The sequence below is a fragment of the Panthera leo genome, chromosome F3 (assembly GCF_018350215.1).
Source record: "Panthera leo isolate Ple1 chromosome F3, P.leo_Ple1_pat1.1, whole genome shotgun sequence".
NCBI lineage: Eukaryota > Metazoa > Chordata > Mammalia > Carnivora > Felidae > Panthera > Panthera leo.
In genome coordinates, this window is record NC_056696.1 from 22,422,083 (window position 1) to 22,434,272 (window position 12,190).

The following is a 12,190-nucleotide window of genomic DNA, read 5'->3' on the forward strand; positions in this document are numbered from 1 at the left end:
TCACACCTGAATGGTTGGAAGGTAGAGAAAAGTGTGCAACTTCAAAAAGCATACTCAATATTATAATTCTCCTTTTGAGTAAAAAAAAAAAATATTATTAACACAAATTACATAAATGGTATAGTTTATATTTCTCAAAAGATGGAATAATTATAAAAGGTTAAGACAGAATGACCCAGTCTTTTTCAAATCTAATAAAGTTTGTTATAGTAATAATGAGAAGTATATAAATTAGTATACAAAAAAACTTAGATCAACTGCATATATACTACAAATTAATACCTACTAAAAATTTATCATATAATACTTAACACTAATAAATATTTTGTTTTGGATAATTTTTTTTTAAACACCAGATATTAATTTAATAATATTAGCTTTAAAATGTTAATACAGTTTACCCATTCTGGCAGAAATTCATGCAGAGTTTACAAAAAAATCCTCCCTCAGATTTTAAAAATGTTGACAGATTTGCTATTATAAGGTGTGTCAAACATTTTTTTGGGGGGTGGCAACTGAAAAATTGTCATTTGCTAAAAAAAGTAAAAGATGCCATATCGTTGTAAAAGACAGATATAAGTAGTTACAAAAGATAACATATCTATTACATTTTGACATCCTATTACTGTATTGATAACACACACATAAAAAGTTCTTAATTTTATACTCATAACTTTTTTTTCTGGAACTTCATTCAAAAGCAGATCCTCAAATAGTATTTCACAACGATCTGCAACTGTATTCAATATATCTCTCTTCATTGCCTATAAAAAAAAAAATCACAATAAGAAATGAAATCCGTGACTTTAGATTTGCATTATTTTATTACCACTCCCCCCCCCAACATAGTTGTCCTCCCTGTATAATCATGTTCACTACAATAATTGGTGGTACATCATCTCATTTTTGTTAAAGTTTATGTATTTGAGTGAGAGAGAGAGAGATAGAGAGCAAGCTCAGGGGAGGGGCAGAGAGAGAATCCCAATCGCTGATAGTGTGGAGTCTGATGTGGGGCTGGCTCCATGCCACAAACAATGAAATCATGACCTGAGCCCAAATCAAGTCACTTAAGTGACTGAGTCACCCAGGCGCCCCACATCATTCCATTTTTTTAATATCCATTGCTTTAACATGATTAACACATTAACAGTTTAACAGCACATTTGCCTAACCTTCATTTAAATAATTAATTAAAACCAAATAAATGAATGAAATTTTGTGTCTAAACAAATAAAGCTAGTGTTCCAAATTAGGAAATGTATAATTATAACAAAAGTGCCAGTCATCATTTTTTAAATTTCTGAATTATCCAGATTATAGAATACTAGGTAATAGTATTTCCAATGAATACTTTTCCTGTTATTTATAAAGTTTAACTTCCTTCTGAAGAGATAATTTCAAATGTACTACTAGATTAAAACTGTGGATCACTGAATAAATATGTATAATCATCACTTTAAAAAAAGGCATAGACCAGATATCCTACAGATGAAAATCTTGGGACCAACGACATGGTACATTTGGATTAGCTAAGAGATTTGACCTTTATCAGTTAAAATCAAATTAATAATTATGAAATCGGAGACTGAAATAAGATTTTAGGATTTTTGAATAGTTATGTTAACATGCTTCTGTTTTTCATACAGCAGTTATTCCTTCTGTACCTGCACAGCATCTTTAACCTTGGGTTTACTGCTATGAATATAAGCTCTGCATTTCACGGCACCCTTAAGGTTTACCGAGCCACTGCAGATCTGGACTGTGGCTGTGGATCTGCGGTCTGAATTCAGAAGCTGAAAGACAAAATCTATTTAAGTTCTAAGAGCCAATAATTATTAATTATATGAAACATTTAAACATTATATAAGCCATTTCATGAAGTGACTGAACCAAGTGTTTGAAAATAGCTTCCATAAATTACTAAAAGGCCTTCACATTCCTTATTAAATTATATATTATTTTCTGAGTATTTTAAATGTACTCTGAAGTAAAACACAACCCCCAAAATGGGACACAGTAAAAATGAAAATTCTAAGTATACCTGGAATAAATAGGGGCAATTCTGAAGAACAAACACAAATCATGTAACTTGTGAATAGTGCTATGCGCCTCTGCAATAATAATAATAATAATAATAATAATAATAATCAGGAAAAAAGGAGGAAAAATGGTGAAGAAACTGAAAGACATGACTATGTAGCTACTGAGAGCACATGAATAGTTAATGTCTAATGTAATTCAGGCAAAGTTAGTTTGGGGTTTTTTTGCGTGTGTTTTTTAAAGAATTTAAAGTTAATACAGTCAAGGTCTTATTGGTAAAAAATCTGTCATAAACCAAAAAATTCAAAATGTTCCAGGACTGGTTAAAACAAAGTTTATCCTCAAACCAAGCAGCAGGGTGATAATGCTCATACTGTACCTGGAATAAGCCTATGATACTTGTAGAGATCATTGATATATCAATAAGGTGAGGGTGGAGGAGGAATACTGGGCTTCCTTTATCCACTACACAGAACTTTACTACAAATGAAACTATTCCATTTTGGAACATAATGCCCTTTTTTATGTATTTAATATCTAATTTATATGTCTTACAATATACAACACATTTTTATTAAAAAAAATTTTTTTTAACGTTTATTTATTTTTGAGACAGAGAGAGACAGAGTATGAACAGGGGAGGGTCAGAGAGAGGGAGACACAGAATCTAAAACAGGCTCCAGGCTCTGAGCTGTCAGCACAGAGCCCGACGCGGGGCTCGAACTCACAGACTGCGAGATCATGACCTGAGCCGAAGTTGGCCGCCCAACCGACTGAGCCACCCAGGCGCCCCTATACAACACATTCTTAACATATACATGTATAAATTAGGGCACTGTTTTCCACAAAGTACTAGACGATATATAAAAGACTACACACACACACACACACACACACATACACAGATGGAGGAGAGTTTTCAAAAGATATAAGGACTAACTTACTCCTTTTTGGTGGAAATGTACCTGTATGCTACAAAGATCACCGACTTTTGGTTTCTTTGGACTCAGGAACAAACTAGCTTAAAAAGAGACTCTGGGAACCTAACTTGGTCATAACTGGAGGAATTTTTGTGACACTGATATGGTATTTTGGAAAAGAAAAAGATCCATCTGGTTATGGTGACCAAGAACTTTACAGAAGTGGTGGTAGCATTTGGGGTAGATCTTAAAGTATGGATAGGATTCTGACTGCCTGAATGACAGAGAAACGACTGTACTGGCCAAGACACATGGCTCAGAAAATAAACAGAATTTTAAAGGCACAGAAAGCAAACCTCTGAAACTTTTCTAACTAGTCAGTATAGAGCAATGAAGGAATTTAAAACAAGATTATTAACACAATCAGTGCCTAACCCTTATATACACTCAACAAATATTTTGTGAAAAAAAAACCTAACAAGTAAGACTTTAGATACAACTATTCCATTTAGGAACACAATGCCTTATTTTATATATTTAATATCGAATGTATATGTTTTACATATCTAGTAAAAAGCATACAGGTACAGGAATAGCTTTAAAACAAGGGACACTTCTAACCTCAAAGGTACTAACAAGAGAAATTGAGAACTATGTTGATTGGCATTAAGTCCAATGACAATCTAGTAAATGCTCTATTGCTAAACACAGAGAAGGAAAAGAAAGGAAAACAGCCTCCTATGAAAATTACTTTTAAGTCTATTTTACTTAGGTAAAATAACATACAATAAAAAAAATATCCTGTTCTACATGCATACTTTTAGGAATAATTAATGGCTTTAACTTTTTATTCTTCAAGATATCCAATTCTCAACTTCTGAAAAGAAGAGGTGTGTAATTTAAAACAACCATATAAAAATATAAAAATTGCTAATGCTGTGTGATTTTTAACAAATCAGAGGCAGTATAAATATACTTCAAAATGAAGTATATGACAACTCTTGGAACATCTCTGCACACATCATTTTAAGTTGTTAAGAACTACAACTTTGCTTATAAAACCTATAACCCAAAATATCACACACATGTATGTATGTGTATGTACTTATATGTTATACATGTATATGTACTATACGTATACATATACTATACGTATATATATATATATATATATATACATATATATATAAAATACATACATAAATTGCTATCTACTTGATGCTAAAATTTTAACAGCCTTGAGGCAAAACACCAAAATAGGTTTCATTAAAATAATGTTTCTGGTAAATAAATTTCCTAGAACTGGACATTTTGTACACCTTATGTTTCTAAAGTTCTTTAATTCTCTAATTATAAAAACCAGAACAATTTCATTATGATTATTCTAAGAAATAATGTATTTTGATTAGATAAGTAGTATTTTAAAATATTTACCAAATGTGTTAGCACTTTGACATCAAAACAATGACTAGTCGCTTGAACATTTCCTCTAGAAGATTTTTTCTGAAAAAACACAAAAGTTAAAAAACTTGATTATTGAGATCTGAGTGGAATATAAAAGATAATTTAGGAGCCATCCTACATATTCTAAGTAATTTAGAGGAAAAGAAAGTCTTATTATTTGTTTCATATTAGCTTTTTCTATAGATAGGTTACTTTGTGTATTCTCTATCAATCAATGTATATTCTTAAAAACAACTAATTCCCTACTTTTGTTTCTCTAAAGCAACAATTGGCAAACTATGGCCTATGGGTCAAGTCTAGACTCCCTCTCGTCTTTGTAAATACAGAATACAATCAAGATCATTCATTTACATGTTATCCATGGCTGCTTTCATGCTACAACAGCAGAGGTGAATAGCTGCCAGAGACCATGTCGCCGACAATGTCTAATATATCTACTATTTGGTTTTTTACAAAAAGTTCACTGACCCTTGCACTAAAGGGGGAAATTACCAAAGTTTCTCCTCAGATCAAAGCTATTTTAGAAGTTTGTACAGATTCCTTCTACAAAATGGCCAAACTTAGTCTTTAAACTGCTATCAAAGTAGAACATGTACCTTTAGTTTCTTGTCTTTTTTTTTTTTTTTTTTTTTTAATGTACCTTTAGTTTTAAGCAAGCAGTTTACAATTTGGAAATCAGAATTTAGACGACATGTACTTCTTCAGATTTCAGGATCCAATTAATTCAGAAATAATCTCCCATAATTTTCTGAAAAAACATTTATTTGCTTTACTTTAAAAAACCTTAGAGGGCACCTGGGTGGCTCAGTTGGTTGCCTGTCCAACTTCGGCTCAGGTCATAATCTCAGTTTGTGAGTTCGAGCCCTGTATCGGGCTCTGTGCCAACAGCTCAGAACCTGGAACCTACTTCCAATTCTGTGTCTCCCTTTCTCTCTCTGCCCTTCCCCTGCTCGTGCTCTGTCTCTCTTGCTCTCAAAAATAAACAAACATTAAAAAAAAATGAAAAAAACAACCAAAAGACCTTAGAAATAAGAAGTAGATGGAAACTGTTTTCATGAAGGCAAGAACTAAAGATGTCATTTTTAATTTTTCCTTAAGTACAAATAATTTCATAAGATGATTTTCTCTCAACTCACCTGCCCTTCTAACAGGTCACAATCTTCATCTTTAACTTGTCCATTAATCAAATAAACACCATTTTCTATTTGCTTGGCCCAGCGTACAAGTCCATTCTTAAAAAAATATAACATGGATATCTTTCAGATATAATGCCATCTCAATTAAACTCCCTAGAGTCTACTTTTTTCCCACCTGATACACTGAAATGTTAATGTGGTAATCAGTAGGGTGGTATTTATTTATTTCTTGAGTTATTAACATTTTGCCATTTTTGCTTTGTATATTAAAAAAATTATTTTTCAGTATAGCTGACACAAAACATTACATTAGTTTCAGGCATACAACATAGTGACCCAACTTCTTTATATGTTATGCTATGCCTACAAGTGTAGCTACCATCTGTCACCATACAACACTATTAGAGTATCACTGACTATATCCCTGTGCTGTGTCTTTATTCAGTCTCAAAAACAACAAAAAAAGTATATCCCCCAATTTTTAGCACCTTACTCCTATTTAATAATAGTTTTTCTAAACTTTATCCCAAACTAACATTCATATCACAGACTTAGAAGGCTTAATAATTACATGACCACAGTCAAATAAAATTCAGTAATGCTCATTATCTTAAAAAAGTGAGAAAAGGGAAAGAACCTCAAGAACAAATATATAAGGGAGTATAAAAGGGGAAAAAATAAGCAAGGTCCATCTGCTTCCTTCAACAGAAAAAAAAGAAGAGAAATGAGACATGAACAAAAGAATGGTACAGAAATACAAAAAAGGACTGGAAAGGAGAAAACAAAACTAAAGAACAAACAGTATACCTTTTAAATAATTGTATTTTATGTAACTGTATTTTACAATGTACTTAACTACATATTAATTAACAAATATTTATGGAGCACCTATTATGCTAAATGTGTTACCATTATGATGCTGTCCTATCTCTAAATTTCTAATCTGGCTGGGGTAATAAATTAGTCACTCATAATATCATTATAATTAGTATGCAATTTATGAGGATCATAAAATGAATGGCTCAGACAACCAGAAAAACAGCAGATTATCTATTCAGCAATCACTAAAGAAAATTCATTTGCCTTAATACCTTTGTATTTTTCTCCAAAGTATAGCTGACTGAAGTAGTAGACAGCGGGATGTGAATATTAATATGAACTGTACACTCTAAAGAAAGCCATGAAGTTGATAGTCCATTTTGATACTTCCAATCTGCTGGTTTTGCTGAACTCTTTAGCAGTGGGGAAAGTAAAAAACAAAACAAAACAAAACAAAACATAAAATATGTGATTTAGGTAAAATATATCAAACAATAAAACATCATAAAACGTACAACATAATAACTCACACAAACTGCTATCTAACATTGGCCAACTTCTTTCATCAAAGGGCAATAGGTTAAACTAAACGGAAATGAAGCATGCATTAAGTTCACTATTCTTCAGCACATTCCAGACAGCCTTGGCAGCTCCATCCCCCAGTGGTGGGTTGAAAAAGAATCAGATAGTTCATGGGTAGAATTCTGACAAGTCCTCTGGTTCTTCTCACCTGTAGCTTCAATAGTATCAATTCTGAAGCTTATGATGCAGAGCAAATAATCACTGAGCAACTATTAGGTGTCAGATGTTCTCCTTTCTGTCCTATACCTTGCTAACAGAAAACTGCAAAGTTACTTTTTCACACTGCTTTTAGACATCTTAGCAAAATGTCAGTCTGGATTCTGCTAGTAGGTAGCTTGCTTACTAGTCAATATAGCTAGCTACCAAAAGCCCAGATACTTTTACTACCAGCCACTCAAATAGAATACTAAATATATAAGTAGGTAGGGGAAGCTTAAGAAAAATATTTTAACAATGGAAAAAAACTAAATTTTCCTTATTTGTAATGAAATTAATCACATTTCAAAATAAACAACTGTAGTTGGCTGTAAACATCAATAGGAAGTGAAATCATGGAAAATTATTAAAACTAAATATTTAGTTTTATTTTTAAAATAATTTACAATACAAAAATCTTTAAAGAGGTATTTTTCTTACCTTTGGATCATGGATATCATAAGTTCGACAAAATATTCTTTACTGGTTAAGGGTAGAAATGACCAAAAAAGATAATTCATTCTTATTAATCAAAAGAAAATAAACCATCAAAAAATAAAAATAAGGTGCATGCATCCAAGAGTTTTTAACAAAATCAGACTACTTTATATACTGAAATATATACACATATATGTTTGCATATATACATCTTGTAACTAAACATATAAAAATATCCATATTTTGTATAAATTTATATAAACACAAAAATCGTTCTGATTATGATACCTATGATGCTGTAAACTATTTCCTATTGCTTAAAATCCTGCCAATCACAATGAATAGAATGCAAGCACTTGCAGAATTTTCCTCAAATACACACCCTCTATAATAGGAGTGCTGCTTTAAATGGAGTCCAGTCTGAAACTGTTTACTGAGTCAAAGGTCCTGTGCATGAAACTTTTAATTACCAAAGGCATTGTAAACTCAGCTTCAGCAGGAATGATCACTTCTTGAATTTTGCCTTTTCCACGTCCTAATTCACTAGGCCCTTGCGCTGCTTAGCTCCCTTGGTGTGGCTGCCTCTTGCTTGGGAGGTACCCTTGCTCTGACAAGATGTAGAGAAAAAGAAGCTAAGGAGCCCCTAAAGTGGCTTTTAGTGTCACTTGATGTTGGCTAAAGACATAATAATTACTTGGATGTTCTCCACTGTCCGAATCAGTGTATCTGTGCTTTGAACTAACCATTCTGAACTGGGGGTGAAAATTTACCATGATAAAAGAATTACTTTGCCTCAGCTGTAAGTTGGGCTTCTACCTCTCTGTACAGGACCTACTGAGCTTCAATGTACAGGGGTAGTTAGCAGTTAATGAGCTCAGAATCCCCAGTTCTTCCCACCTTTCTCAAAATCTTTAATAATCCAAGACATGATTAACAACAATTACTACCATAATTACTACTGGCAGTCCTAATTATGTGTTATATACAGGAAAAGCTTACAAGTTATGCCTGTTTTTTAAATGATGATTTAAATCAACGGGAAACTACTTGCAGGAACATTATTTTGGTCTCATATATTTTAAAATACAAACACCTATACAAAAGATACTTTTTTGTAGAAGAGCAAACGTGAAGTGTCACTCGTTCTGAGACTTCCTCTTCTGTGAAATTCCACAGTCTCCTTTTATTCATAGATTTTTCCATAGCAAATACTAGCTGAAAGAGAGGAAAACAACATCAACTGAATGCAAAATAAGAGAACAAAAATGAGTGCAGAAAAAGATAATTATAATGTCCCTAGGCTCCCAATTAGCTTTAAAATTCCATGATTCTATCGTTAAATTTTTTTGTCTTCAAAAAAGTGACTGAATATTAACCTTTTGGATTCCATTTTTAGGGATGTATAAAATTTGGGTTTTAAATATTAACATACAATTCACTATCATTAATCAACTGGACATGAGAAATTAATTTGGGGCAATTAACATTTAAGTATAGAATAAATACTTTATTTTAATTAGAATCAGAAATGACAAGTGATTTTTAACCTATAAAAATGAAGCATGTCACCCATTTGGGATTTCTTATTTAAATGTCACAAAAGATGTAAGGCACTACATAAGTACACATAAAATATACTAATAACATAAAAGTAAAAAAAAAAAAAAATTAGAAACAGTGACATGTATTTATGCCAAAATAAGAATTTTAAAAATACATACTTGATATGAGAGGGGTCATAAATGTGACTCAAAGCTTCCTAACAGTAATGTGCACAGACCAACCTAATCTGTTACCTAATTCACATGGTCCATAAACTGAACACAACTGTTAAGAGGCACAACTTTCTTGATAATGAAGAAATTTCTTCAAAGATGATAGTATGTAATATAACAAAGATCTCAACAAAGACCTTATGGAAGACACAAGTTTTATAAGGTTATTTCTTACAAATTGCCTCAATAAGGGCAATAGAAACAAAGTTAGGAAACTGATAGTCCATCATTTCTGAAATACAGCATTTCTAAAGTCTTACTTCCTTCTTAGGAACAAAAATAATACAAAAGTAAAAGGAAAGAGGACCACCACTATCTCTCTAGCTCTGAGCCCAAGTTCACCTTATTCAATCCAGTGCCAAATGCAATTAAAAATGTCTAGACTTATACTTCAAAATGTCAAAAAGGATAAACAACTGTGAAAGGTACATTTATTTTAAATGGAAAAAACAGCAGAAAGTTGAGTAACTTGCCAGGGGAGGGGAATATCTCCATTTTCTTCCCTTTTTCCTTTAGGTACAAAGATTTAATACGGGACATTTGAGAGGAGAGAAGATTACAAAACTGAAGAGTCTGTAGCATCTGTGATTCTTATTGGCTGCACACTTTTTTACTAGGAAACGTTTTTTGGAGATTCTGTGGGGTTTTGCATTTATCAAGATTATAGGGTCCCCTTCTCTCTTGGGGTGGGAAAGAACTTTATGAAGACTCATTTGGATCCCGAGTGCTAAAAGAGATGAAAGGTGCCTGTACAGAGTTTGCTTTAGATTTGGGCTTAAGGGAAAACAGCTTGTGGACCTTCATAATTAATTATGGACTATGTTACCCAACTCACTGATATAGGAATAAAACAAAAAGGAGGGGCTTAATGATAGTCCTGATTAAGTATCTGATAGTCCAGAATAAGTATCTGATTATGTTTTACTCTCAGAATCTTGAGAAAATTAACACATGAAGAATCACAAAACCTATTAATTTCACATTATAGCAATCACTTGGAACTAAAAGGAAGTTAAGCTAATAGGTTTAATTTTAAAGATAATTTTTTACTATCATGAGACAAGTCATAGTGGTTTAACAAGTACTGTCCAATAGTAGTACTCTGCTAGAACATCCATTTAGTTCCAAGTGATTGAGGAGGGCACTTGTTGGGATGAGCACTGGGTGTTACAGGTAAGCGATAAATCACGGGACTCTACTCCCAAAGCCAAGAGCACACTGTATACACTGTATGTTAGCTAATAAATTATGTTTAAAAAAATAAAATTAAGTTAAAGCTATTTTAAAATAGCTTTGATTGAAAATAGAAATATTGACCTTTTGTTACACTCAAAATACTATGCAATCAGATGAAAAAAGCTGTTTTAACATAATCCCAGCATAAAGGATTATGAAATGCTAACCTAAAATATGCCTAGGATCATTGCATATATGTATAATCAATTCAAATAAGATGTAAACCTTGATCATCTTAAGAATTTTTGATATTTCAGACTTACTCTACGCAGGGCATTTTGAAAATCATTTCCCATTTCTAAAGTTGTAATGATAAATACTCCAAGAACTAAAAGTCCCCCTGGTAGCATTCTGGACACCTAAAAATAGAAATATAGTATTAGCTAACATAAGCATTTCGCATTATATGCAATGTTTGGTGTTTGAGAAGCTAAATACTAAATCCACAAATACTTACTGAGTACTAACTATATGTATACCCTACAGGTATACATATACAGGTGTACAGGAGCTTTGAAAAACTGGTTAAAATACTACGAAACAGTTGATGCTACTTTTCCCTGAAATATTCAAGTATCATTCAAAAAGTTCTGTTTCCCATACATGTATCCAGCTTTCTAATTCTAAACCTTCACTCCAGCTGCTCCCTCAGCCTGAACTGGTTTTCCTTTATCCTTCTACATGACTGAACTCTACTGTACGTGAAAGTCAGCTTGAGGAAGGTGCCTTCCCTGATACTTTGATCTCCCAACTCTACAAGACTCTGGTGTTGTTTTCCCATGGAGCTTATCACATGAGCCCGTGCTATAATCATTGGTATGCGATGGTCTGGAAGTTCTTTAAGAGAAGAAGTGATTCTCAACTAACTCTCTATTCCTATAATATTCAGAAGAATGTTAAAAGCCTGGGATTTGAATAGAGGGCGTCTGACTTGAAAATCCATTGTTTCCTATTTTTTATGTTTACTTCAATTTTTGTACCTATTTATTACATTGGGTATGAATGTTCTTTCCAATTTTTCTTTACTCTAAAATAAATGTTTTTTATTTCAGACACAGAATCTGAAGCAGGCTCCAGGCTCCAAGCTATCAGCACAGAGCCCGATGCAGGGCTATAACTCATGAACTGTGAGATTGTGACCTGAGCCGAAGTCAGACACTTAACCAAGTTACCCAGGCACCCGTTTACTCTAAAATAATATTGTAAAACTTCTAGCAAGGCTTTCTATGTTCATGGCATTATTTGCTTAGAATAAATTTCCTGAGGTGGACTTGTAGATTATGAAGTTATGCATATTTTTGATCCAAACTACTAGTTTGTTCTCCACAATATGTTATTTCCCTTCACATGACTGTGGCTAGTTCTTAATACCATATGGATTTCTTTCTATCATCTAAATTCAGAGATCAAAATGCTTTGGTTATTTTTTTGTGTGCTCAGTGCACAAGAAAACTGATCACAAAGTTAAGTCTTCTTACATACCAGTCTATTCCTTAATATATTTACATTGTGTCTGCTGGTGGTTCTCTCAGATTTCATAAATTCTATTCACTATAGTAACATATGCTTGACATATAAATAAAGA

The 12,190-nt window shown here is 32.6% G+C and overlaps 1 protein-coding gene across 3 annotated transcripts in view; it reads right to left on the bottom strand.

Annotated features, from left to right (window-relative positions):
- Positions 1 to 12,190, bottom strand: part of ODR4 (odr-4 GPCR localization factor homolog) — an 80,080-nt gene that overhangs the window by 59,672 nt on the left and 8,218 nt on the right. For 2 of the 3 annotated variants that reach the window (XR_006199089.1, XM_042926063.1), the window contains exons 4-11: positions 10,869 to 10,964; positions 8,703 to 8,809; positions 7,598 to 7,634; positions 6,652 to 6,792; positions 5,561 to 5,656; positions 4,395 to 4,463; positions 1,665 to 1,793; positions 674 to 764 (exon numbers count right to left, since the gene is read on the bottom strand). Coding sequence is in view for 2 of the 3 variants with exons in the window: in XM_042926063.1 (XP_042781997.1) it covers positions 674 to 764; positions 1,665 to 1,793; positions 4,395 to 4,463; positions 5,561 to 5,656; positions 6,652 to 6,792; positions 7,598 to 7,634; positions 8,703 to 8,809; positions 10,869 to 10,964 (766 nt within the window). In the remaining variant the exon portion in view is untranslated. The remainder of the gene's footprint in view (positions 1 to 673; positions 765 to 1,664; positions 1,794 to 4,394; positions 4,464 to 5,560; positions 5,657 to 6,651; positions 6,793 to 7,597; positions 7,635 to 8,702; positions 8,810 to 10,868; positions 10,965 to 12,190) is intronic. The other variant, XM_042926064.1, reaches the window with a different exon arrangement.